A 25,136-nucleotide genomic window follows, 5' to 3' on the forward strand; every position below is an offset into this window, starting at 1 on the left:
TTTAAGAGTGCATGGATGAACTGCAACAACTGTTTATCCCTGTCTGGTACAAAAGTAAAACGGGAAAGGTAGCCAAACCATGGCTTACAAAGGAAATTAGAGATAGCATTAGATCCAAGGAAGAGGCATATAAATTTGCCAGGATAAACAACAGACCTGAGGATTGGGAGCAGTTTAGAATTCAGCAAAGGAGGACCAAGGGATTGATTAAGAAGGGGAAAATAGAGTACGAGAGCAAGCTTGCCGGGAACATAAAAACTGATTGTCAAAGTTTCTCGATATGTGAAGAGAAAAAGATTGGTGACGACAAATGCAGGTCCCTTACAGTCAGAAACAGGGGAATTTATGATGGGGAATAAAGAAATGGCTGACCAACTAAATGCATACTTTGGTTCTGTCTTCACAAAGAAGAACAGAAATATCATACCAGAATTGTTGAGGAACACAGGGTTTTGTGAAAGAGAGGAACTGAAAGAAATCAGTATTAGTAGAGAAATGGTGTTGGGGAAATTGATGGGATTGAAGGCCGATAAATCCCCGGGGACTGATAATCTACATCCCAGAGTACTTAAGAAAGTGGCCCGAGAAATAGTGGATGCATTGGTGGCCACCTTCCAAGATTCTATAGACTCTGGAACAGTTCCTACAGATTGGAGGGTAGCTAATGTAACCCCACTATTTAAAAAGGGAAGTAGAGAGAAAGCAGGGAATTATAGACCAGTCAGCCTGACATCGGTAGTGGGGAAAATTCTAGAGTCCATTATGAAAGATTTTATAGCAGAGCACTTAGAGAACAGTGGTAGAATTGGGCAGAGGCAGCATGAATTTACAAAAGAGAAATCATGCTTGACAAATCTACTAAAATTCTTCGAGGATGTAACGAATAGAGTTGATGAGGGGAAGCCAGTGGATGTGCTTTATTTGGACTTTCAGAAGTCTTTCGAAAAAGTCCCACATAAGAGATTAGCATGTAAAATTAAATTGCATGGGATTGGGGGTAGTGTATTGCGATGGATGGAAAATTGGTTGGCGGACAGGAAACAAAGAGTTGGGATAAATGGGTCTTTTTCCGAATGGCAGGCAGTGACTAGTGGGGTACCACAGCGTTCGGTGCTAGGACCCCAGCTATTCACAACATACATTAATGATTTAGATGAGGGAACTAAATGTAATATCTCCAAATTTGCAGATGACACAAAACTGGGTGGGAGGGTGAGTTGTGAGGAGGATGCAGAGATGCTTCAGGGTGATTTGTACAAGTTGAGTGGGTGGGCTAATGCATGGCAGATGCAGTGTAATGTAGAGAAATGTGAGGTTATCCACTTTGGTAGCAAAATCAGGAAGGCAGATTATTATCAGAACGGCTATAAAATGAGAGGAAAATATGCAGCGAGACCTGGGTGTTCTCGTATACCAGTCGCTGAAGGTAAGCATGCAGGTGCAACAGGTGTTAAATGGGGCAAATGGTATGTTGGCCTTCATTGCGAGAGGATTTGAGTATAGGAGCAGCGATGTTTTGCTGCAGTTATACAGGGCCTTGGTGAGGCCACACCTGGAATATTGTGTGCACTTTTGGTCTCCTTATCTGAGGAAGAATGTTCGTACTATAGAGGGAGTGCAGCAAAGGTTTACAAGACAGATTCCTGGGATGGTGGGACTGACGTATGAGGAGAGAGTGAGTCAGTTGGGATTATATTCGCTGGAGTTCAGAAGAGTGAGGGGGGATCTCACAGAAACCTATACAATTCTAACAGGACTTGACAGGGGAGATGCAGGAAGGATGTTCCCGATGGTAGGGGAGTCCAGAACCACGGGTCATAGTCTAAGGATACGGGGTAAACATTTCAGGACTGAGATGAGGAAAGATGTCTTCACCCAGAGAGTGGTGAGCCTGTGGAATTCGCTACCACAGAAAGCAGTTGAGGCCAAAATGTTGAATGTTTTCAAGAAGGAGTTAGATATAGCTCTTGGGTCTAAAGGGATCAAAGGGTATGGGGCAAAAGCAGGAACATGCTGCTGAGTTGGATGATCAGCCATGATAATAATGAATGGTGCCGCAGGTTTGAAGGGCTGAATGGCCTACTCCTGCTCCTATTTTCTATGTTTCTATCAATCTTTGGTTCACTGGCCTTACTAACTGGGTTAAGCCCTTTCTCATTTTTTGAACAGGGGCATAATATTTGTATCCATCCAGTCCTCTACCACCACTTTCATACTCAAGGATGAGTGGGAGGTTTTGGCTGCAACATCCATTATTTCCACCATTACTTGCCTGAATAACTTTGGATGCTTCCCATCTGAAAAAGGTGCGTTTTCTACTTTCAGCTGCTAAAATTTAAAACACATTCCATCGGACTAAGAAAGAGGTTCTGGTGAGCGAGTATGAGCAGCTAGGAGCTAAATTAAAAAGCAGAACCTCAACGGTAATAATATCTGGATGGCAACCTGAGCCACGAGCAAATTGACATTCGGGTAAATAAGATCAGAGTTAAATGTGTAGCTAAAAGATTGGGGTGTGAGAAGTGGGTTTTGATTCATAGGACACTGGCACCAGTACTGGGGAAAGATTGGGATGTTGGGATGCCCTTCACCTAAAGCCCGCTGGGACCAGTGCCCTGGCAAATCTTATAACTAGAGCGGTAGACAGGGCTTTCAAATAAATAGTGGGGGAGTGTATATGAGAGTGGAGATTTGGAAAGCTGAAGAGAAAGGACCAGGAAACATTGCAAGATAATGAAAAATGTTATGAGAATCAGAGTGCGACAGAAAGGGACACAGCACACAAACATAACAGGGTACCAGCAAATAAGATCAGAGTAGGGAAAAAAGGTAAGAAGACAGAATTAAAGGCTCCTTATCTGAATGCTCACAGAATTTGTAACAAGATGGATGAATTGATAGCACAAATAGAAATAAATGAGTATGATATGATAGCTGGGGATGGAGGATCTTTAAACAGTCACTGTCATCAGCAAAAACGTAATGAGAATACTAATGGGACTAAACGCTAAGAAGTCTCCTGGAGCTGATGGCCAACATCTCAGGGTATTAAAGGGAATGACTGCAGAGACATCAGATGCATTGGTTGTAACATCCAACACACCCGAGATTCTGGAAACATAGAAACATAGAAAATAGGAGCAGGATTAGGCCCTTCAGCCCTTCGAGCCTGCTCCGCCATTCATAATGATCATGGCTGATCATCCAACTAAAGAACCTGTTCCCACTTTCCACCCATATCCTTTGATACCTTTCGCCCCAAGAGCTTTATTTAACTCCTTCTTGAAAACATTTAACATTTCTGTGGTAGCAAATTCAACAGGCTCACCACTCTCTGGGTGAATAAATTTCTCCGCATCTCAGTCCTGAAAGGTTGACCCCGTATCCTTTGACAATGACCCGTGGTTCTGGACTCCCCCACCATCGGTCTCAATGGATTGGAAGAAATGCCAATGTAACACCTCTGTTCAATAAAGAAGGGAGGCAGAAAGCTGGAAAATATCGGCCAGTTATCCTAATGTCTATCATTGGGAAATGCGAGAATTTATTATTAAAGGGTTAGTAGCAGGACCACGAGAAAATCGCAATAACATTAGGCAGAGTCAATATGAAATCGTGTTTGACAAATTTATTAGAGTTCTTTGAGGATGTAACAAGCAGGGTGGATAAAGGGAAACCAGTAGATGTAGTGCATTTGGATTTCCAAAAGGCATTTGATAAGGCGCTCTCTAAAACGTTACTACACAAGATATGAACACATGGTGTTGGGGGTGATATATTAGCATGAGACCTGAATATTCAAGGATATTTGACATTTTGGAAGGCTGGGGGAAAAGGAAAAGGAGTTGGGATAGGTCTGTTAATAAATGATGAGATCAGTACATCTGTGAAAAATGATCTTGGTTCAGAAGTTCATGGAGTAGAATCAGTTTGGGTGGAGATAAGAAGAAGCAAAGGAACGAAGTCACTGGTGGGAGTAGTTTATAGGCCCCCGAACAGAAGCTACAAAGTAGGACAGAGCCGACAGAAGAAATATTTGGGGCTTGCATGAAAGGTACGGCAATAATCGTGCGTGACTTTTATCTTCACATCAATTGGAAAAATCAAATTGGCAAAGATAGCCTGGAGGAGGAGTTCACGGAGCGTATTTAGGACAGTTTCTTAGAACAATAAGTTCTGGAACCTACCAAGGACCAGGCTATTTAGCCCTGGTATTATGTAAAAAGACAGGATGTCAGAAAGGTACAGCGATATTCCTGGGAGATTTTAATCTACGTTTTGACTGGAAAAATGAGATGGGCAAAGGTAGCCTTATTGAGGAATTCAGAGAATGTTTTGGGGGTTAGTTTCTTAGAACAGCACATTCTAGAGCCAACCAGCTAGTAGGCTATACTAGACCTGGTATTGTGCAATGAGATAGGATTAATTGATGACCTCATAGTGAAGACGGCAAGAGGTAGCAACGGTTATACTATGATTGAATTTTACATTCAGTTTGAGGGAGAGAAGAATGGGTCCAAGATTAGTATTTTAAGTGTAAATAAGGGCAATTTTGAGAGCGTGAAAGCAGAGCTAGCTAAAGTAAACTGGCAAATTCGGTTCAGAGATAAGTCAGCAGAGATGCAATGGCAGACACTTAAGGGGATAGTTCAGAATACACAGAATAGATACATTCGAACCAGAAAGAAAAATTCCAAGGGGAGGACCCATTGTCCATGGTTAACTAAAAAAATTAGATCGCATCAAACTTAAAGAAATAGCATGTAATTGCAAAAAGATGGGTGGAACGTCAGATGAAAGGGCAGAATATAAAGAAGAGCAAAGAATGACTAAAAGATTGATAAGGAGGGGAAAATTATGCAGTACGAGAGAAAGCTAGCTCGAAATATGAAGACAGGTAGTAAGAGTTTCTATAGATATTTAAAAAACGAAAGAGTTAACAAAGTGGCATTGGTTCTATAGAAAGTGAATCTGCAGAACCAGTTAGAGAAAATCAGGAGATGGCAGATGAATTGAACGGGTAGTTTGCATCGGTCTTCACTATAGAGGATACAAGTAACATCTCAGAAATAGCTGTAAATCAGGAAATGGAAGGGAGGGAGAAACTCGAGACAATTACAATCACCAGAAAGTGGCACTGAGCAAATTGTTGGAGCTGTGGGCTGACAAGTCTCCGGGACCTGATGGACTTCATTCTAGGGTCCTAAAAGAAGTGGTCTGTGAGATAATCGATGTGTGGGTTTTAATTTTCCAAAATTCCCTAGATTCAGGAAAGGTTCCATTAGATTGGAAAATAGCCAATGTAACTTCTTTATTCAAAAAGTGGGGAGAGACAAAAACAGGAAACTACAGGCCAGTTAGCTTAACATCTGTTATAGGGAAAATATAAGAAGATATTATTAAAGATGATATGGCAGAGCACTTAGAAAAATTCAAGGCAATCAGGCAGAGTCAACATGGTTTTGTGAAAGGGAAATCATGTTTAACCAATTTATTACAGTTCTTTGAAGAAGTAGCATGTGCTGTGGATAAAGGGGAATCCGTGGATGTACTGCCCTTAGATTTCCAGAAGGCATTTGATAAGGTACATCATAGGTTCTTGCAGAAAATAAAAGCTCATGGTGCAGCGGGTAACATATTGGTATGGATAGATGATTAGCGAGCTCACAGGAAACAGAGAGTAGGCATAAATGCTTCATTTTCAGATTAGTAAGATGTAACGAGTGGTATGCCGCAGGGATCAGTGCTGGGGCCTCAAATTTTTACATTTATATAAATGACTTGGATGAAGGGTCAGAAGGTATGGTTGCTAAATTTGCTGATGACACAAAGATAGGTAGGAAAGTAAGTTATGAAGAGGACATAAGGAGGCGACAAAGGGATATAGATTGGTTAAGTGAGTGGTCAAAGATCTGGCAAATGCAGTATAATGTGGGAAAATGTGAAATTGTCCATTTTTGCAGGAAGAATAACAAAGAAGCAAGTTATCCAAAGTGTGAGAGATTGCAGAGCTCTGAGATGCAGAGGGATCTGGGTGTCCTCGTGCATGAATTACAAAAGGTCAGTATGCAGGTGCAGCAAGTAATTAGGAAAGCTAATAGAATGCTATCGTTTATTGCAAGGGCAATTGAAAGCAAAAGTAGAGAGGTTATGCTTCAGTTATACAGGGCATTGGTGAGACCACATTTGGACTACTGTGCCCAATACTGGTCTCCTTATTTAAGGAAGAATGTAAATGCATTGGAAGCATTTCAAGAAGGTTTACTAGACAAATACCTGGAATGGGCGGATTGCCTTATGAGGAAAGGTTGGCCAGACTGGGCTTATATCCACTGGAGTTTGGAAGAGTAAGAGGCAACTTGATTGAACCATATCGGATCCTGAGGGGTCTTGACAGGGTGGATGCAGAAAGGATGTTTCCCCTTGTGGGGAATCTAGAACTAGGGGTCACTGTTTAAATATAAGTGTTGTCCCATTTAAGACAGAGGTGAGAAGATTTTTTTTTCTCTGAGGGTCATGAGCCTTTGGGACTCTCTTTCTCAAAAGGCAGTGGAAGCAGAGTTTTTGAAAGTTTTTTAGGCAGAGGTAGATTGATTCTTGAGAAGCAAGAGGGTGGAAGGTTATTGGGGGTAGGCGGGAATGTGGAGTCGAGGTTACAATCAGATCAGCCATGAACTTGTTGAATGGCAGAGCAGGCTCAAGGGGCTGAGTGGCTTACTCCTGCTCCTAATTCCTATTTTTACATGTGTAATTAGATACCGCCTCGTAAAGGATCTTGTAGGCAAGAGTGATCATAATATGTGAATTGCACATTGGGTTTGAGAGAGAAATGTCGGCCATAACCCGCATCTTCAACTTAAATAAAGGCAATTACAAGGGTATGAAGACTGAATTGGCTAAAGTGGACTGGGAAAATAGGTTATAAGGTAAGACAGTAGCAAAGCAGTGGCAGACGTTAAAGGAGATATTCCATAACTCCATACAAAGATACATTCTATTGAGAAAGAATGACTCTACCGAAAGTATGCACTATTCGTGGCTAAGGAAGTTAAGGATGGTATCAAATTGAAAGTAAAGTCATGCAATGCTGCAAACATTAATGGTCCGCCAGAAAATAGTGAAAAATTTTAGAAACCAGCAAAGGATGACTAAAAAAAAATGAGGATGAAGAAACTGATGTATGAGAAAAAGCAAGCAAGAAACATAAAAACAGACAGTAAAAGCTTCTACAAATATATAAAAAGGAAAAGAGTCGCTAAAGTGAGCATTGCTCTATTCGAGGGTGAGACTGTGGAATTAATAATGGGAAATGAGAAAATAGCAGAGGCTTTGAACAAGTATTTTGTAACTGTCTTCATAGGAGAAGACACAAAAAGCATCTCAAGAATAGCAGAAAATCAGGAGGCAGAAGGCAGGGAGGAACTTCAATCTTTCACATCACTAGAGAAAAAGTAATGGGAATACTAATAGGATTAAAGGCTAACAATACCCCTGGACCTGATGGCCTACATCCAATGGTCTTCAAGGACGTGACTGCAGAGATAGTAGATGCACTGCTTGTAATCATTGAAAACTCCCTAGGTTCTGGAAAGGTCCCAATGAATTGGAAAACTTCAAATGTAACACCTCTGTTCAGAAAGGAAGGAGTCAGAAAGCTGGAAAGTTTAGGCCAGTTCGCCTAACATCTATCATTGGGGAAATGCTAGAATCCATTATTAAAGAGATAGTACCATGACAACTAGAAATTTACAACACAATCAGGCAGAGTCAATATGGTTTTGTGAAAGGAAAATTGTATTTGACAAATTTATTAGAGTTCTTTGAGGATGTAACAAGCAGGGTGGATAAAGGGGAACCAGTAGATGCAGTTTATTTGGATTTACAGAAAGCATCCCATAGGGTGGCACACAAAAGGTTACTACACAAGGTAAGAACTCATGTTGTTAGCATGGATACAGGACTGGTTAACTAACAGGAAACAGAGTGTCGAGATATATGGGTCATTTTCAGGATGACAAACTATAACTAGTGGAGTGTCACAGAGATCAGTGACTGGGGCCTCAACTATTTACTATCTAAATTAATGACTTGGCTGAAGGAACCGACTGTATTGCAGCCATATTTGCTGGTGATATGAATGTAGCTAGGAAAGCAAGTTGTGAGGAGGATACAAAATGTCTGCAAAGGGATATAGATAGTGTTATGATCCTGTAGCTTTTTTTCCAGGAAGAATGCGATGAGCCTTTAAGGCTGGAAAAAGAGCCGTACTGCTTTAAGGCAGCATGCTCTGAAGGCTGAGTCAAAGAATGCATTCTCATCGCCTTGGATACAGCCATTCAGAGTTGCAATTCAAAGGATGCATTTTCGTTACCTTGGTTACAGCCTCTCGACTGAGCATTCGTTGCAGTGTAATTTTGAACTGGCTTCTCGTGCAAAAAGACTGTTCTAAGAGAGGACACAGACAGACAGCTGTGTGTTAGCACCTGAAAGGAGCACTCTCAGATCATTTAAACTGAAGGAAGAGAATTTAGTCTGTTTATTTATTATTCTCAATCATAATTCTAAATAGTCAAGCCAAAACAGAGATCTCTGATAATTTGAACTGAAGGAAGGGATGCTGGACTGTGACAATCTATTATCCCTCAAAAATTCCAAAGCCAGATTGATTCGATTGAAAGTGGTTGCAAGTTGCTGATCTACTGTGGTCATCGCTAGAAGAAGGAGGAGTTGAAACTTTGGGCGTTGGACTGTTTTCCTTTCCTCACTGGACCTGGGAAGATAGCTTGGACTTTTTTCACCTCCGGCAGGAGCGTAAATCAGAAAGGACTCTAATTTTGTTCTATTTTAAATGTAGTTAATATCATTGTAGCATTTAAGAATTTAGTTACTTCTAATTAAATGGTTAATTTGTTGATTTAAAGACACCTGGTTTGGTTAGCCTCATTTGGGGGTTAATAGATGGTACAATTTGGCTGGGTCTTTCTTTGTTTTGGAAAGTTTAAGATGAGTTGTTCGGCGATCTGTGGAGGGGCGGGACTGAATTAACAGTGTGTTTCTCCCAGCACAATCAGAGTTGCATATTTTGATTGGGGGCTTTGACTGGAGCAGTCGGTCGTAACAATAGGTTAAGTGAGTGGGAAAAAAAATTGCAGATGGAGTATAATGTGGAAAAATGCTAGTTTGTTCCCTTTGGCAGGAAAAATATAAAAGCAGAATATTATTTCAATGGAGAGAGACTGCAGAATGCTGAGGTACCGAGGGACCCTGGAGGTCCTTGTATATGAATCACAAAAAGTCAGGATGCAGAAACAGCAAGTAGTTATGAAGGCAAATGGGACATTCACCCTTATTGCAAGAGGAGTATAAAAGTAGGGACATCTTGCTACAACTCAAAATGGCATTTGTGAGACTGCACCTAGAGTACTGTGTAAGTCACCTTATTTAAGGAGGGACATACTTGCATTGGAAGCAGATCAGAGAGGTTCACTATACTGATTCCTGGGACGAAGAGTTTGCCTAATGAGGACAGGTTGAACAGGTTAGGCCAATAGTCATTGGGGTTTAGAAGATCGAGAGGTGATCTTACTGAACCATACAAGATTCTGAAGGGGCTTGACAGGGTAGATGCAGAGAGGATGTTTCCCTTTGTGGGAGAACCTAGAACTAGAGGGCACAATTTACAAATTAGGGGACTCCCATTTAAGATGGCGATGAGGAGGAATTTCTTCTCCAAGAGGGTCATTAGTTTATGGAATTCTCTTCCTCAGTGAACAGTGGAGGCTGGGTCATTGAATATGTTCAAGGCTGACTTTGACAGATTTTCGATTGACAAGGGAATCAAGGGTTATGGGGGGCAGGTAGAAACGTGGAGTTAAGGCAAAAATCAGATCATGCATGATCTTCTTGAATGGTGAAGCAGGTTCGAGGGGCCGAATAGCCTACTCCTGCTCCTATTTCTTATGTTCTTATTCTTTTCGTCCAGTTTACCATATCCAATTTCTCTCCTCCTACCCCATTATTCTCGGACTTTGGCAGCAGCATCTTCTTGTTTTCTGAGGACAGATTCTTCTTCTTCTTCTTCTTTGGTCTCCTTATCTCGAGAGAAAATGGATAAGTGCCTGGAGGTGGTCAGTGGTTTGTGAAGCAGCGCCTGGAGTGGCGAGAAAGGCCAATTCTAGAGTGACAGGCTCTTCCACAGGTGCTGCAGAGAAATGTGTTTGTCGGGGCTGTTACACAGTTGGCTCTCCCCTTGCACCTCTGTCTTTTTTCCTGCCAACTACTAAGTCTCTTCCACTCGCCACACTTTAGCCCCGTCTTTATGGCTGCCCGCCAGCTCTGGCGAACGCTGGCAACTAACTCCCACGACTTGTGATCAATGTCACAGGACTTCATGTCGCGTTTGCAGACGTCTTTAAAGCGGAGACATGGACGGCCGGTGGGTCTGATACTAGTGGCGAGCTCGCTGCACAATGTGTCTTTGGGGATCCTGCCATCTTCTATGCGGCTCACATGGCCAAGCCATCTCAAGCGCCGCTGACTCAGGAGTGTGTATAAGCTGGGGATGTTGGCCGCCTTGAGGACTTCTGTGTTGGAGATACGGCCTGCCACCTGATGCCAAGTATTCTCTGGAGGCAGCGAAGATGGAATGAATTGAGACGTCGCTCCTGGCTGACATACGTTGTCCAGGCCTCGCTGCCATAGTAATAAAGTACTTATTACCTCAGCCATGTTCTCTGCCCTCAAGCAGATTCCCTTTTTGCTCCCAAATTGGTCACATTTCTTTGATTTTAATTTCCTCTTTTCATGTTGATAAAAGTAATAATGATAATAATACTATATTACTTTGGAACAGTTGTGGTGGTCTTTGAAGGCTGAAGCAGAATAAAGTCCATTTTCATGCACATCTTCCTCTCAAACACCTGACCTCAACAGGCCCAATGCTGACGTTAAATGACCAGAATTAAACTGATTTCTGAATATTCATATTCCTCTATTTGATGAGCATAAACATAACATGGATCAAAGTTTATTATTTAAGTAGAAGTTCGGGGTGTGGTGGAGTTACTCATTCAGGTGCACGGTTTGCAAAAAGACAGTCAGACAAATTGAGAGTGTTTGTTTATCTTTTCCATTATTGCCACTTTACCATAATCCCATGTAGTTACTTGAGCCTGCAGCCCTCCAACCTCATTGACCACGCTGCAGGTACATACGCACCTGCACTCCAGACACCTTTTAGATATCACACATTCCTCTATGCCTCCACCACCACCCCCAAACCCTGTCTTATCCCTCCTACTTCCGAACTACTCTATGCTAATGCTGTTTGCCTCTCTCAGATCTGTTTGTTCAAATGACTGTAAGCAATATCAGTGATCACCCAACCTAATTATGTCCCTGGAGGATTTGTTGTTTGAAGACTCCTTTAGATGATCACAGTTTCAGTTAAAGTTGGAGTTCTTGCTTTAAACTGAGCATGAAATATTTGTTCAATTTAATACCGACACTCGCTGATGTTGAGGTCATTTATTGTCCTGTGCTTGGTGCCATTGGAGTGCCCAGTAAGTTACTGACAAGTTACCAATATCTGTTTATTGCTGTGTCATTGGTGAAGTGTTTCTGCGATCTGGGTGCAAATTGTGCTCGTTTCGAGAAATGCTTCTTTTCCTCAAGTTTTGTTCAAACTCATTTGAATGTCTCTGAAAATAAAATCTGCCATGAACCAGCAGGATCGTCAGCATTTTGGAGTGCATTAAAGATATTTCTTGATATATTTAAGAGTGATAATCTCATGCAGCTTTATTAATACAGTTGAAAATGGATTTAACACAATAAATAAGCATTTGAAATCTAAGTTTGTGTAGGCGTATTTTAAATAATGAAAATGAATTTGAAAAGCTGTACAGAACTGTTTACTAGTTACATTGATATACAATAGTCAGTTTCTTAGTAATAAAAAAGTAATGTTTAAATGATTTTAAAACATGCCTATTAGTGTCTTTGTGCCTAAAAAAAACAGCTTAATTTTAGGAGCCTCCTTGAAGGCTCATAAATAGGCACAATTGGTGAAAATTGTCCATGGTGATGAATTAGATCTAGAAACGCGGACAGTTTTGTGGACAGTACCAGTATCTAGCGCAATATTTTTAAGCTAACACAAAGGATCATGCAAATCCTATTTTGCACTGAATGTAATTTGGCTGATTTGGGGTGAATAATGCTGCAAAACCGAAGCTACCGATGTCTTTACATTTTGACTGTTTTATTTCTGGAGGTTTTATAATGTGGCACTGTGTCTGATATCTTCATTACATCTTCATCTGCAGTCTGTTTTCAGTGTGTATACACTGCAGATATGGTATTTGTTTAATATGATTCTAATAATAATAATGATCGTGGAATCCATTGTGAGATGCTTGACCTCATGTGTTGCCTCACTTCCTCTTCCTGCTCTTTTCGCAGATGTTGAGCAGGTCATTGAGAAGATTGTAAAGGGGAAAGGGGAACGTGAGCCTGAAAGGAGATTACTGGAGATTTATGGGCAAGACATGTTGTGGGCTCAACAATGATCTATGTCAAGTAATAAGTGTAATGCATTGCAAATCGGCAGAAAACAAACTTAATTGACTTTGTTGGAGTAAAGGAGAGGGTTGATGAAGGTAGCACAGTTGATGTTATGTACATGTATTTTAGATAGGTGGTTGATAAAATTCCTCACTTATTAAAGACTTGTTAGCAAAACTGTAGTCCATGGGATTAAAGGAAAGTGGCTGTGTCACTAGGAAATTGGTTCAGAGGCAGAAAGTTGTGGTGGACGTTTATTTTACAGACGAGAAGGACGTATACAGTGGTATACACTTGGAGTCAGTGTTGGGAGAACTGCTCTTTTTGATATATGTTAATGACATTGTGTTGAATACATGGGGCATTATGTCAAAGCTTCCAGGTGACACACAACTTGGAAATGTAGTAAACAATAGGATAATAGGACATTGGGCCTTAGTTCAGGAGATCAGGATGTAGAATCAGTTTTGGTGGAGATGAGGAATAGTACGGGAAAGAAGTCACTAGTGGGAGTGTCTACAGGCCCCCGAACAGTAATCACAAGGATGCAGTATGCAAGAAGAAATATTAGGTGCTTGTGAAAATGTTTTGGCAATAATCATGGGTGATTTTAATCTACATATAAACTGGAAAAATCAGAATGACAATATTAGCCTGGATGAGGAGTTCATAGAATGCTTTCAAGACAGTTTCTCAGAGCAGCACAGCGTGTTCTGCAACCAACCAGAGATCAGGTTATATTAGACTTGGTATTGTGTAATGTGACAGGATTAATTAATGACATCAGAGTAAAGGTAGAAGTAACCACAATATGATTGGAGTTTACATCCAGTTGGAAAGAGACAAGAGTGGGTCTGAGACTCGTACTTCAAACTTGAATAAGGGTAACTATGTGGGCATGAAAGCTGAGCATGCTGAAGTGAACTGGGTTGATAGATCAATAGCGAAGCAGTGGCAGACATTTAAGGGGATATTTCAGAATACTCAGAATAATTATATTCCTACCATAAAGAAAAATTCTAGCGAGAGGACCTACCATCCGTGGTTAACTAAAGGAGTTTAGGAAAGCAACAAACTTAAGGAAAAAGCATGTAATTGCACAAAAATGAGTGGCAGTTCAGATGATTGGTCAGAATATAAAGAATGGCAGAGAATGACTGAAAGGTTAATTAGGAGAAAGAAATTAGAGTATGAGAGGAAGCTAGCTAGAAATGTAAAAATGGATAACAAGAGTTTCTACAGGTATTTACAAAGGAATGGAGTAAATAAATTGAGTGTTGGTCCTATAGAGAGTGAGAATGGGGATTTAATAGTAGGTAATAAGGAAATTGCGGATGCAATGAACTAATATTTTGCTTCTGTCTTCTCTATAGAGGATACAAAATACATTCCAGTAATAGCTGTTTATCAGGAAGTGGAAGGATGAGAAAAACTTGGTGAAATTACAATCACCAGGGAAGTGGCACTGACCAAAGATATTTGGAAGGTCACTGACCCCTTTCTGACGGAACTGCGGAATGGGTCCTGATGGATTTCATCCTCGGGTCTTAAAAGAGGTGGCTAATGAGGTAGTAGGTGCGTTAATACTAATTTTGCAAAATTCGCTAGATTCTGGAAAGGTGTCATCAGACTGGAAAGACCCTCTATTCAGGAGGTGGGGGAAACAGAAAACAGGCAGGTAACTAATGGCCAGTTAGCTTGCTGTCTGTTGTGGAGAAGGTGTTATAATCAGTCATTAAGGAGTTTGTAGCCGGGTACTTACAAAAACTCAAGGTAATCGGAAATAGTCAGCAGGGTTTTGTGAACGGGAAATCATGTTTAACGAATTTATGAAACACCAGTTAGGCCTGTGCTGGAGTATTCTGGCCAATTCTCTGCACCACATTTTAGAAATAAAGCCACACATTTAGAGAAGGTGCAGAGAAAATTTACCAGAATGCTACCAGGAATGAATGATGTGAGTTACTTGGAGAGACCGGAAAAGCTGGCTTGTCCTTGGAGCAGTGAAGTTTAAGAGGAGATTTGATCAAGGCATTCAAAATGATGAAGGGTTTTGATAGATTAAATAAGGAGAAACTGTTACCAGTGGGTGAATGTTTAATAACCAGAGGACACAGATTTAAGATCATTGGCAAAAGAACCAGAGGTAGCATGAGGTCACCTTTTATACAGCAAGATGTTGTGATCTGGAAGGCATTGCCTGAAAGGGCAGATTCAATAATAAAAGGGAACTGGATAAATACTTGAATGAGAAAAGATTGCAGAGTTATGGGGAAAGAGCAGGACTAATTTGATAGCTCTTCAAAGATGATGCTATGAAAACATGTTTACTTCAGAAATGGTGGTGTAATTGTCAAACACAATCCCAAAGTGTTAGAGGACCAACTGGCCAGTTGTCAAGATCACGGTGCAGTAATATTAAACCAAATAAATTGAATACAGAGTCATGTATTGACAACATTGGAATCAAAATGAAGGAGCATTGCTCAAACTGAGCACTCACTCACTCTAGTTCTGATCCTGAGTAGAAAAGGAACCAGTTTAGAGAACAGCCAGAAGATCTCTGGGCACTGAGAACAAGTTGTGAAGGAAAACTGGAAAAACTTGGCTTTTTCAGCCTTGAAAGGAGTGACTGAAAGATGTATTTTACGATGTAAAAAGTCTAGAACAATGATCATTCTGGGCACTATTTCAGACCAAACCATGACAGTGGGTCAGATTTCAGGAAGTTCTTCACACCAAAAGTCATCAAGCTATAGATTTGGTCTCGATACTGGAACAGAAACCCGGGAGCATGTGAGAAACTACTGAATATTGTATTGTGCGGACACATTATGGGGTTTTACTGGATGTTGGAATTGAAGGTGGATCAAATGGTCTTTAGAGTCAGAGAGTTGTACAGCATAGAAACAGGCCCTTCGGCCCATCGCGTCCATAATGCCTCTCTATACTAATCCCACCTGCCTGCACTAATTCCATATCCCTCTATGCCTTTCTCATTCAAGTACCTCTCTAGCTTAATCACATCTTTCCTTTAGTGCGGCGACCAGAACTGCGCACAGTACTCCAAATGCGGCCTAAACAACGCTATGTACAATTGTAACATGATATCCCATCTCTTGTATTCAATGTCTAGGCTAATGAAGGCAAGCATGCCATACACCTTCTTCACCAGCCTGCCTACCTGTGTTGCCACTTTCAGGGAACTATGTATCTGCACCCAAGGTAGACACCAACGACACTCCCCAGGGCCCTGCCATTCACTGTATATGTGCTGCCCTGGTTTAACTTCCCAAAATGCATCACTTCACACTTGTCTGCGTTAAATTCCATTTGCCAATCCCTTGCCCACTTTCCCAGTTTATCTATATCCTGTTGTAACCTTAGACAACTGTCTTCTCTGTCCACAAGACTACCAATTTTGGTGTAATCTGCAAACTTACTGATCATGCCCCCTAAATTCACATCCAAGTCATTAATATATATGACAAACAACAGAGACCACAGCACTAATCCCTGCGGCACACCACTGGTCACCGGCCTCCATTCTGAAAAACAACCCTCCACTACCACCCTCTGCCTCCTGTCACCAAGCCAATTTTGTATCCAATTTGCTAGTTCACCCTGGATCCCATGTGTTCGAACCTTCCGGACCAGCCTACCTTGGACCTTGTCAAAGGCCTTGCTAAAGTCCATGTAGACAACGTCCATCGCCCTGCCCTCATCAATCCTCTTGGTCACATCCTCAAAAAATTCAATCAAATTTGTGAGACATGATTTCCCACGCACAAAGCCATGCTGACAATGCCTAATCAGACCTTGCCTTTCCAAATGCATTTAAATCCTGTCTCTCAGAATCCCTTCCAATAACGTTCCCACCACTGATGTAAGGCTCACCGGCCTGTCGTTCCCTGGCTTATCCCTGCTGCCCTTCTGAAATAAAGACACAACATTAGCTATCCTCCAGTCTTCCAATACCTCAACCGTGGCTAATGATGATACATAAATCTCTGCCAGGGCCCCAGTAATCTCCTCCCTTGCTTCCCATAGCATCCTAGGATACACCTGGTCAGGCCCTGGGGATTTATTCACCTTAATGCGTTTCCAAACCTCCAACACCTCCTCCTTTGTAATGTTCTTTCTGCCCATTCTAACCTCCATTCATCTCCATCTTATACACTGCTGCTCCGAGCCTATCCAGTACAAACTCCTACTCACCCTGTGCTCACTGAGCTTCATGTAGCTCCTGGTTTCCCCAGTATCTCCAATTTAAACCTCTGTTTCTCCTGTTTAAATTCCTTCATCGCCCACCCCTCCTTCTCTTTAAATTAGATGTAGATTTTTAGATTTAGAGATACAGCACTGAAACAGGCCCTTCGGCCCACCGAGTCTGTGCCGACCATTAACCACCCATTTATACTAATCCTACACGAATCCCATATTCCTACCACATCCTCACCTGTCCCTATATTCCCCTGCCACCTACCTATACTAGTGGCAATTTTATAACGGCCAATACACCTATCAACCTGCAAGTCTTCTGGATGTGGGAGGAAACCGGAGCACCCAGAGGAGACCCACGCAGACACAGGGAGAACTTGCAAACTCCACACAGGCAGTACCCAGAATTGAACCCGGGTTGCTGGAGCTGTGAGGCTGCGGTGCTAACCACTGTGCCGCCCTTATAAATTTCTATATAAATTTCCCCAGCCCTAAAACCCCCTCTGAACTCTCATTCCTCTAACTGTCCACTTGTGCACCCCTTCACTCCACCCCACCACTGGTGGCCATCCTTGCAGCTACCTGGATCCCATGCTCTGGAACTCCCATCCCCCACCTCTGCACTTTCTTCTGCTCTTAAACATTCCTTGAAACCCACCTCGAAAGCTTTTGGTCAACCCTCCTAATATTCTCCTTTTCGGTTCAGTGTCAATTTTTTCCTTATGCTTTGAGGAATTTCCCTAATTTGAAGGTGCTGTCTAAATGAACGATTGTTGTTTGAAAGAATGTTTAGTGGAACAAATTACCACAACTACAGCTGAATTAGAAAAGAAAGATACATGAGCAGGAGCTGGTGTAAGAGTGCAGCAATATCGTTTGTAAGATTACTTTTTGTTTCATCAATAATTCTAACCCATGTGAATCCATGATTCACTGACCAGTGTGAGTTTGTGCCAGAAAGGACATTAAGTTTTGGGTTCAATCCCAGGTCTGTACAAGTAGGAAGCATTATCATTCCTGACAATCTTGCACATCCTGTAACTGTTGACTTTTGCCAGGCTCAGAAGATCATTCCAGCTGCCCACCCTGCACACTGGATGACCTAGGATTAGCATTGTAGGGATGAAATACAATAAAAAATAGAGATGCACTCCTTCAGGTAACAGAAAAAGAGACAGATGAGATGTGTCAATATTAATTTTCGTCTGGCCCTGGAAAGAGTGGGCAGCCAGGCCTTGTCTCAGTTGGTGATTGAAGGCCAATAATCTCCATCCCGGGTCTCCACTGGTGCCAGGAAAGATCCCGGAGAACGGAATCCTCCACTGGACCAACCACCATACCAAATGGTAGAATGTTTCACCAGAATATATCCTGATGGAAGAAAAGGGTGAAGAAGTGGAGAGTGTGGAACAGCACATGGCAGAGGAAATCCCTCCCTTTCAGAGTGGAATGGCACAAAGGAAATTCCTGAGAGAAACGCTAAGTTAGAAAGAGAGCGGACATTAAGTGTATCCTGTCTGTGAGCAGTTCTTCCCAAAGGGCCAAATGAAATCAAACACAATTGCTCTAAGCATCTGGGCCCCTCAATACACTCAACAGACATAGGGTTCAGTTCAGATTTCATTCTGCAGACAACATTGTTGGCGAGCAGGTGGTGAATACCTTTCAGGAGATTGAGCTGAGACTCCTGTGATCCAGCATGTCCCTGGCTCTTGTAACCTTTGCAGCTTCTCTATTCCCCCTCTGTCCAATGCAATGACAAAAGGCAGGTGTGGGCAGTGATTGTGGAGGAGCAACACTGAGTTCAATGCCTCCTGGTCAGGAAGGCCCTTACTGGGAATTTGGGAGGATCCTCGATATACGTTTATTACTTCAGGGTCTGAGACATTACGTTGGCAACTGAATGTGTAAACATCGCCAGCAACTCACTAACAAAGGGAGTAGTTGAGGTAAATAGCATAGATGCATTGAAGAGGGAGCTGGATAATCACAAGAGGGAGAAAAGAATAGAAGGATATGACGATAGGGTTAGCTAAAGAGGGGTGGGAGTAGGCAGATGAATTGAACAGATATTTTGCATCGGTCTTCACTATGGAGGAGACAAGTAACCTAAGTATTACCTAAAATAAAAGCAAAATACTGCTGAGTGTCCGGAAGACCGTGTCCGGCCCATTTCCTGTACCTCTGCCCTCAACCCTTCCCCTCCCTCCCAGAACCGTGACAGGATTCCCCTTGTCCTCACTTTCCACCCCATCAGCCTCCATATCCAAAGGATCATCCTCCGCCATTTCCTCCACCTCCAGCGTGATGCCACTACCAAATGCATGTTCCCCTCCTTTTCCGTCAGCATTCCGAAGGGATCGTTCCCTCCATGACACCCTGGTCTACTCCTCCATTGCCCCCACCACTTCGTCTCTGTCCCATGGCACCTTCCCCTGCAATCGCAGGAGGTGTAATACCTGCCCATTTATCTCCTCTCTCCTCACTATCCCAGGCCCCAAACACTCCTTTCAGGTGAAGCAGCGATTTACTTGTACTTCTTTCAATGTAGTATACTGTATTCGCTGCTCATAATGTGGTCTCCTCTACATTGGGGAGACCAAGCGCAGACTGGGTGACCGCATTGTGGAACACCTCCACTCAGTCCGCAAGCAGGACCCTGAACTTCCAGTTGCTTGCCATTTCAACACTCCCCCTGCTCTCATGCTCACATCTCTGTCCTGAGATTGCTGCAGTGTTCCAGTGAACATCAACGCAAGCTCAACAAACAGCATCTCATCTACTGATTAGGCACACTGCAGCCTGCCAGACTGAACATTGAGTTCAATAATTTCAGAGCATGACAGCCCCCCATTTTACTTTCATTTTTAGTTATTTTTTTTCTTTCTTTTTTCCATTTTTTACAACCGTTTTTTGCATTTATTTCATTTCATCTTAGTTTGTTTAGTTTGCTTACCCACTGTTTTTTTTTTCATGTTTGCACTTGCTGCTGTTCAATATTCAGTTTGTCAACACCTTTTCTGTACTAATGCTTTGTCTTTCAACACACCATTAACAGATTGTTTGCCTTTGCTCCATGACCTATTGGTCAGCTATGTTGCCTTGTCCAATCTACACCTTCTCTTTTGTTATCTCTTGCCCCACCCCCACCTCACTTGCTTATAACCTGTGACATTTTTAATATTTGTCAGTTCTGAAGAAGGGTCACTGACCCGAAACGTTAACTCTGCTTCTCTTTCCACAGATGCTGCCAGACCTGCGGAGTGGTTCCAGCATTTCTTGTTTTTATCCCAGTATTAGCTGTCAATCAGGAAATGGAAGGGAGGGAGGAACTCAATAAAATTACAATCACCAAGGAAGTGGTACTGAACAAATTGTTGGAGCTGCGGGCTGACAAGTCCCCGAGTCCTGATGGACTTCCTCCTAGGGTGTTAAAAGAAGTGGTTAGTGAGATAATTAATGCTTTCGTTTTAATTTTCCAAAATTCCCTAGAATAGGGGAAGGTTCCGTTAGATTGGAAAATAGCAAATTTAACTCTTTTATTCAAAAAGGGAGGAAGACAGAAAGCAGGAAACTACAGGCCAGTTAGCTTAACATCTGTCTGAGGGAAAATGTTAGAAGCTATTATTAAAGACGTTACAGCAGGGCACTTAGAAAAGTTCAAGGTAATCAGGCAGAGTCAACATGGTTTTGTGAAGGGGAAATCAGGTTTAACCAATTTATTTGAGTTCTTTGAGGGAGTTACATGTACTGTGGATAAAGGGGAACCAGTGGATGTATTGTACTTAGATTTCCAGAAGGCATTTGATAAGGTGCCACATCAAAGGTCATTGCAGAAAATAAAAGCTCATGGTCATAGAGTCATCGAGTTACAAACAAAGAGTACGGAAACAGGCCCTTTAGCCCATCGTGTCTGTGCCGGCCATCAAGCACCTATATACTTCAATCCCATTTTCCAGCACTTGGCCCATCGCCTTGACCCTCTGCCCCTTCTCATTTGCCACTGCTCTGCCCATCTTCCCAGCCCATCGAAATCGTCCTATAATCCATGTCTTTCTGCCTCACTATTTATGACACCACCAATTTTTGTGTCATCTGTGAACTTACTGATTATACCTCCTATATTCACGTCCAAATCATTAATGTACACTGCAAACAGCAAGGGTCCCAGCACCGATCCCTGTGGGACACCATCGGTCACAGGCGTCCACTCACAAAAGCAACCCTTGATCATCACCCTCTGCCTCCTGCCACTAAGTCAATTTTGGATCCAATTTGCCAAGTTGCCTTGGATCCCATGGGCTCTTGCCTTCATAACCAACCTCCCATGCGGGGCCTTCTCAAAAGCCTTACTGAAGTCCATGTAGACTACGTCAACTGCTTTACCCTCATCTACACATCAAATTATCACCTCGAAAAATTCAATCAAGTTTGTTAAACATGATCTCCCCCTGACAAAGCCGTGCTGACTATCCTTGATTAATCCCTGCCTCTCCAAGTGGAGATTAATCCTGTCCTTCACAATTTTTTCCAATAGTTTCCCTACCACTGATGTTAGACTCACTGGCCTGTCATTGCCTTGTTTATCCCAGCTACCCTTCTTGAATAATGATGTCGGGGGTAATATATTGGCATGGATAGAAGGTTGACGAGCGAACAGGAAACAGAGAGTAGGCATAAAAGGGTCATTTTCTGGTTGGAAAGATGCAACAAGTGGTGTGCCACAGGAACCTGTGCTGGGGCGTCAATTTTTTACAATTGATATAAATGACTTAAATGAAGGGAACAAAGGTATCTTTGCTAAATTTGCTGATGACACATAGGTAGGAAAGTAAATTATGAAGAGGACATAAGGGGGCTACAACGGGATATAGATAGGTTAACTGAGTGGGCAAAGACCTGGCAAATGGAGTATTATGTGGGCAAGTGTGAAACTGCCCACTTTGGCGGGAAGAATAAAAAAGCATACTCTCTAAATGGTGAGAGATTGCAGAGCTCTGAGATGCAGAGGGATCTGGGTGTCCTAGTGCATGAATCACAAAAGGTTAGTATGTAGGTACAGCATGTAATTAGGAAAGCTAATAGAATGTTATTGTTAATCGTGAGGTGAATTGGACACAAATGTAGGGAGGTTATGCTTCAGCTATACAGGGCACTGGTGAGACCACATCTGGAGTACTGTGTACAGTACTGGGCTCCTTATTTAAGGAAGGATGTAAATGCATTGGAGGCAGTACAAAGAAGGTTTACGAGACTAATACCTGGAATGGGTGGGCTGTCTTACGAGGAAAGATTGTTCAGGCTTGGCTTGTGTCTGCTGGAATTTAGAAGAGTAAGAAGAAACTTGATTGAAACAGATAAGATCCTGAGGGGTCTTGACAGGGTGGATGTGGAAAGAATGTTTCCCCTTGTGGGAGAATCTAGAACTGGGGGTCACTGTTTAAAAATAAGGGATTCCCTATTGAAGACAGAGATGAGGAGAATTATTTTCTCTCAGAGGGTTGTGAGTCTTTGGAATTGTCTTCCTCAAAAGCCAGTGGAAGCAGAATCTTTGAATATTTTTAAGGCAGAGTTAGATAGATTCTTGATAAGCAAGGGTGTGGAAGGTTATCGGGGTAAGTGGAAATATGGAGTAATCATTTCATCCATGAACTTACTGAATGGCAGAGCAGGCTTGAAGGGCCGAGTGGCCTACTCCTGCTCCTAATGTGTATCTATGTTCGTATGTTTTGTGTGGAATATAAAGACCAGCATCGACAAGTTGGGCTGAATGGCCTATTTCTGTGCTGTAAATTCTATGTAATTAGAATCAGAAACCCCAGGCAGATTCTCACATTCTCAAAGTTAGCAAAATTCACATGGATGAAGAGCATATTATCCCAGTTGATAAAGATCAACTCCCCAGTAATCTGCTCTATAGACAACACAGGAAGGTCTATGTGCAGATGACATAGTTGATTGGACATGAGACATCTCTGTTACACTCTGCACCCCAAGTGAAGTAGACCTCTGAAGATCTGTTGACTGTAATGAAACGGCCTGAGGGTCTGCCTGGGAAAAAATGTTCTCCCTCCCTCCTTGTGCTGTGAGCTTACTTGAAGGTGCTGAATTAGTACAGATCGTTGCACCTGAATCATTAGCTCCCTCCTCCCAGACCTTCCTACCTCCCACTTCCACCCAATCACGGGTTAACAACAGGCCATCCACTCTCGCTCTCCTTCCCCAGTTAAGACCAGGCACTCCTCTTCATCCACCTACCCTTAATCCCTGGCCTAGTTAAGACCATGTACTCCCCCCTCACTCTCCCCTCTTGACCTCCCCCATCACCTCCCACCACCACCACCACCCCCTCACCCCCCACCCACTGTTAACTGTGAGCCGCCCTCTTCCCTTGCCTTCCCCTCTCTTGTTTAACAACAGGCTGACCCCAGGCCCCAGTTAACACCAGGCCCTCCCACCTCTTTCTCTTCCTTTGCCCCCATGCCGTTGACACTAGGCCCTCCTCCATTGGCCTCCTCCCTCACTGACTGAGGTCATATGACCAGAACTCATGTCTGTTTTTAAGATTAATGCTGCTTTTATTTCTCTCAATTGATTCACAATATGTTTTTTTTTTAATTATACAAACCGTTTCCTGCTGGAAACACTGGTCCAATCAGATGTCATTTTCAAATACAGGATGCAGAAAATTCAACAGAACATCCTGTATAACTGATGCTTTTAACTTCACCAGTTTTTCTCGCCTTGTTTTTTTTTTGCAGTTAACTTGCTGGCGATTGTGATCCTGTCTCGGGGAAACTGCGGTCTCTCCAAATGTGTCACTCATTACCTGGTAGCCATGGCAGCGGCTGATCTCATGGTTGTCATGACTGATGTGATTCTGAGGTGGCTGATTGTTTATTTCCCAGTTTCTTTCCTGGATATTACTCCCATATGTAGTTTGGTAACGATGCTCATTGTTGCCACCACGGAGATTTCTGTCTGGTTTACAATTGCTTTCACCTTTGATCGATTTGTGGCCATTTGTTGCCAGAGGCTGAAAACTAAATATTGCACTGAGAAAACTGCAAGGGTGATTATTGGAGCAGTGCCTGTGCTGAGCTGTTTGGAAAGTATTCCCTGGTTCTTCAAATTTAAAGCTCAGTACATCTTCAATAACTTGGAATGGTTTTGCATCACAAAACCAGAGTATTACACTTCAATCTTCTGGGCAGCTTACGAGATTCTTCATCGCGTTCTAACCCCTGTGCTCCCATTCGTTTTGATTTTGCTTCTCAACACTCTGACCGTCAGACACATTTTAATAGCCAGTAGAGCCCGCCGGAGACTCCAGGAGACCAGTGATAGAGAGAGTCCCAGTGACTCTGAGATGGACAAACGCAGAAAATCCATCATTTTACTCTTCACTATCTCAGGCAGTTTTATTCTTTTATGGACGACACATGTCACCTGTTACCTGTATCAGCGAATTGCATTCATGTCTGATTCCCGTACCCCTTCACCCAACGCAAGTACCATCGGATACCTGCTCCAGCTCCTCAGTACCTGCACAAACACCTGTATCTACACAGTGACTCAGAGCAAATTCCGAGAGCAGCTGAAAAAGGTTGTGAAATATCCTTTCACTGTGATTCTCAGATTCATCAAACAGTGAACAAAAAGATTTCTCAGCATTACAATTCAGTTCCATCTCATAAATAAGGCTATATCCCGATGAGCAGAGCTAAATTCAGAGCTCAGAGGAGCAGGAATGTATCAGAGCCCAAATCCCAGAGCTCCGAGCAGCTCAGCATTGATTCCCTTACAATATTTATCCAATTCCCTTCTGAAATTTTCTATTGTTTCTGCTTCCACCACCCTATCAGGAAGTGCATTCCAGATCATAACTCACTTACTAAATGTTTTTATTCCCATTTCCCCTCTGGTTCTTTTGCCAATTGCATTCAATCTGTGTCCTCTGGTTCCTGACACTACTGCCAGTACAAACATTTCCTCCACATTGTCAGAACTCATGATTTTGAACAACTTTATTAAATCTCCTCTTAACTTCTTCCAAGAACAACAATCCCAGCTTCTCCAGTCTCTCCCCATGTAGTCCCTCATCCCTGCTACCATACTAATAAATCTCCTCCACTCCCTCACTAAGCCTGGACATCCCTCCAAAAGAATTGTATACAATACTCTAGTTGAGACCCAACCAGTGATTTGGAACAGTTTACCATAACTTGCTTGTTTTTGTACACTGTGCCTCTTGTCACGTTATCTGAGGGAACAGTGATGAAATATGACTTGAACTTGAGGAATTATGAAATAAAAGTAAACTATTGAACTATGGTATCAGAAAATGGACA

The 25,136-nt window shown here is 42.4% G+C and overlaps 1 protein-coding gene across 1 annotated transcript; it reads left to right on the plus strand.

The window, feature by feature from the left end:
- Positions 1 to 11,476: 11,476 nt before the first annotated feature.
- Positions 11,477 to 24,439, plus strand: LOC137378642 (probable G-protein coupled receptor 139). Its single transcript, XM_068048934.1, has 2 exons — positions 11,477 to 11,561; positions 23,547 to 24,439. Exons 1-2 carry the CDS (start codon positions 11,477 to 11,479, stop codon positions 24,437 to 24,439), a joined length of 978 nt encoding a protein of 325 aa, XP_067905035.1.
- Positions 24,440 to 25,136: the final 697 nt, after the last annotated feature.

The sequence above is a fragment of the Heterodontus francisci genome, chromosome 17 (assembly GCF_036365525.1).
Source record: "Heterodontus francisci isolate sHetFra1 chromosome 17, sHetFra1.hap1, whole genome shotgun sequence".
Taxonomy (NCBI): Eukaryota; Metazoa; Chordata; class Chondrichthyes; order Heterodontiformes; family Heterodontidae; genus Heterodontus; species Heterodontus francisci.

Excerpts from the sequence above, each read along its gene's own strand:
- LOC137378642 (XM_068048934.1), top strand. The coding sequence starts at position 11,477 with ATGAAATATTTGTTCAATTTAATACCGACACTCGCTGATGTTGAGGTC. Across the intron at positions 11,562-23,546 it reads TGGTGCCATTGGAGTGCCCA|TTAACTTGCTGGCGATTGTG; the intron begins GTAAGTTACTGA and ends TTTTTTTTGCAG.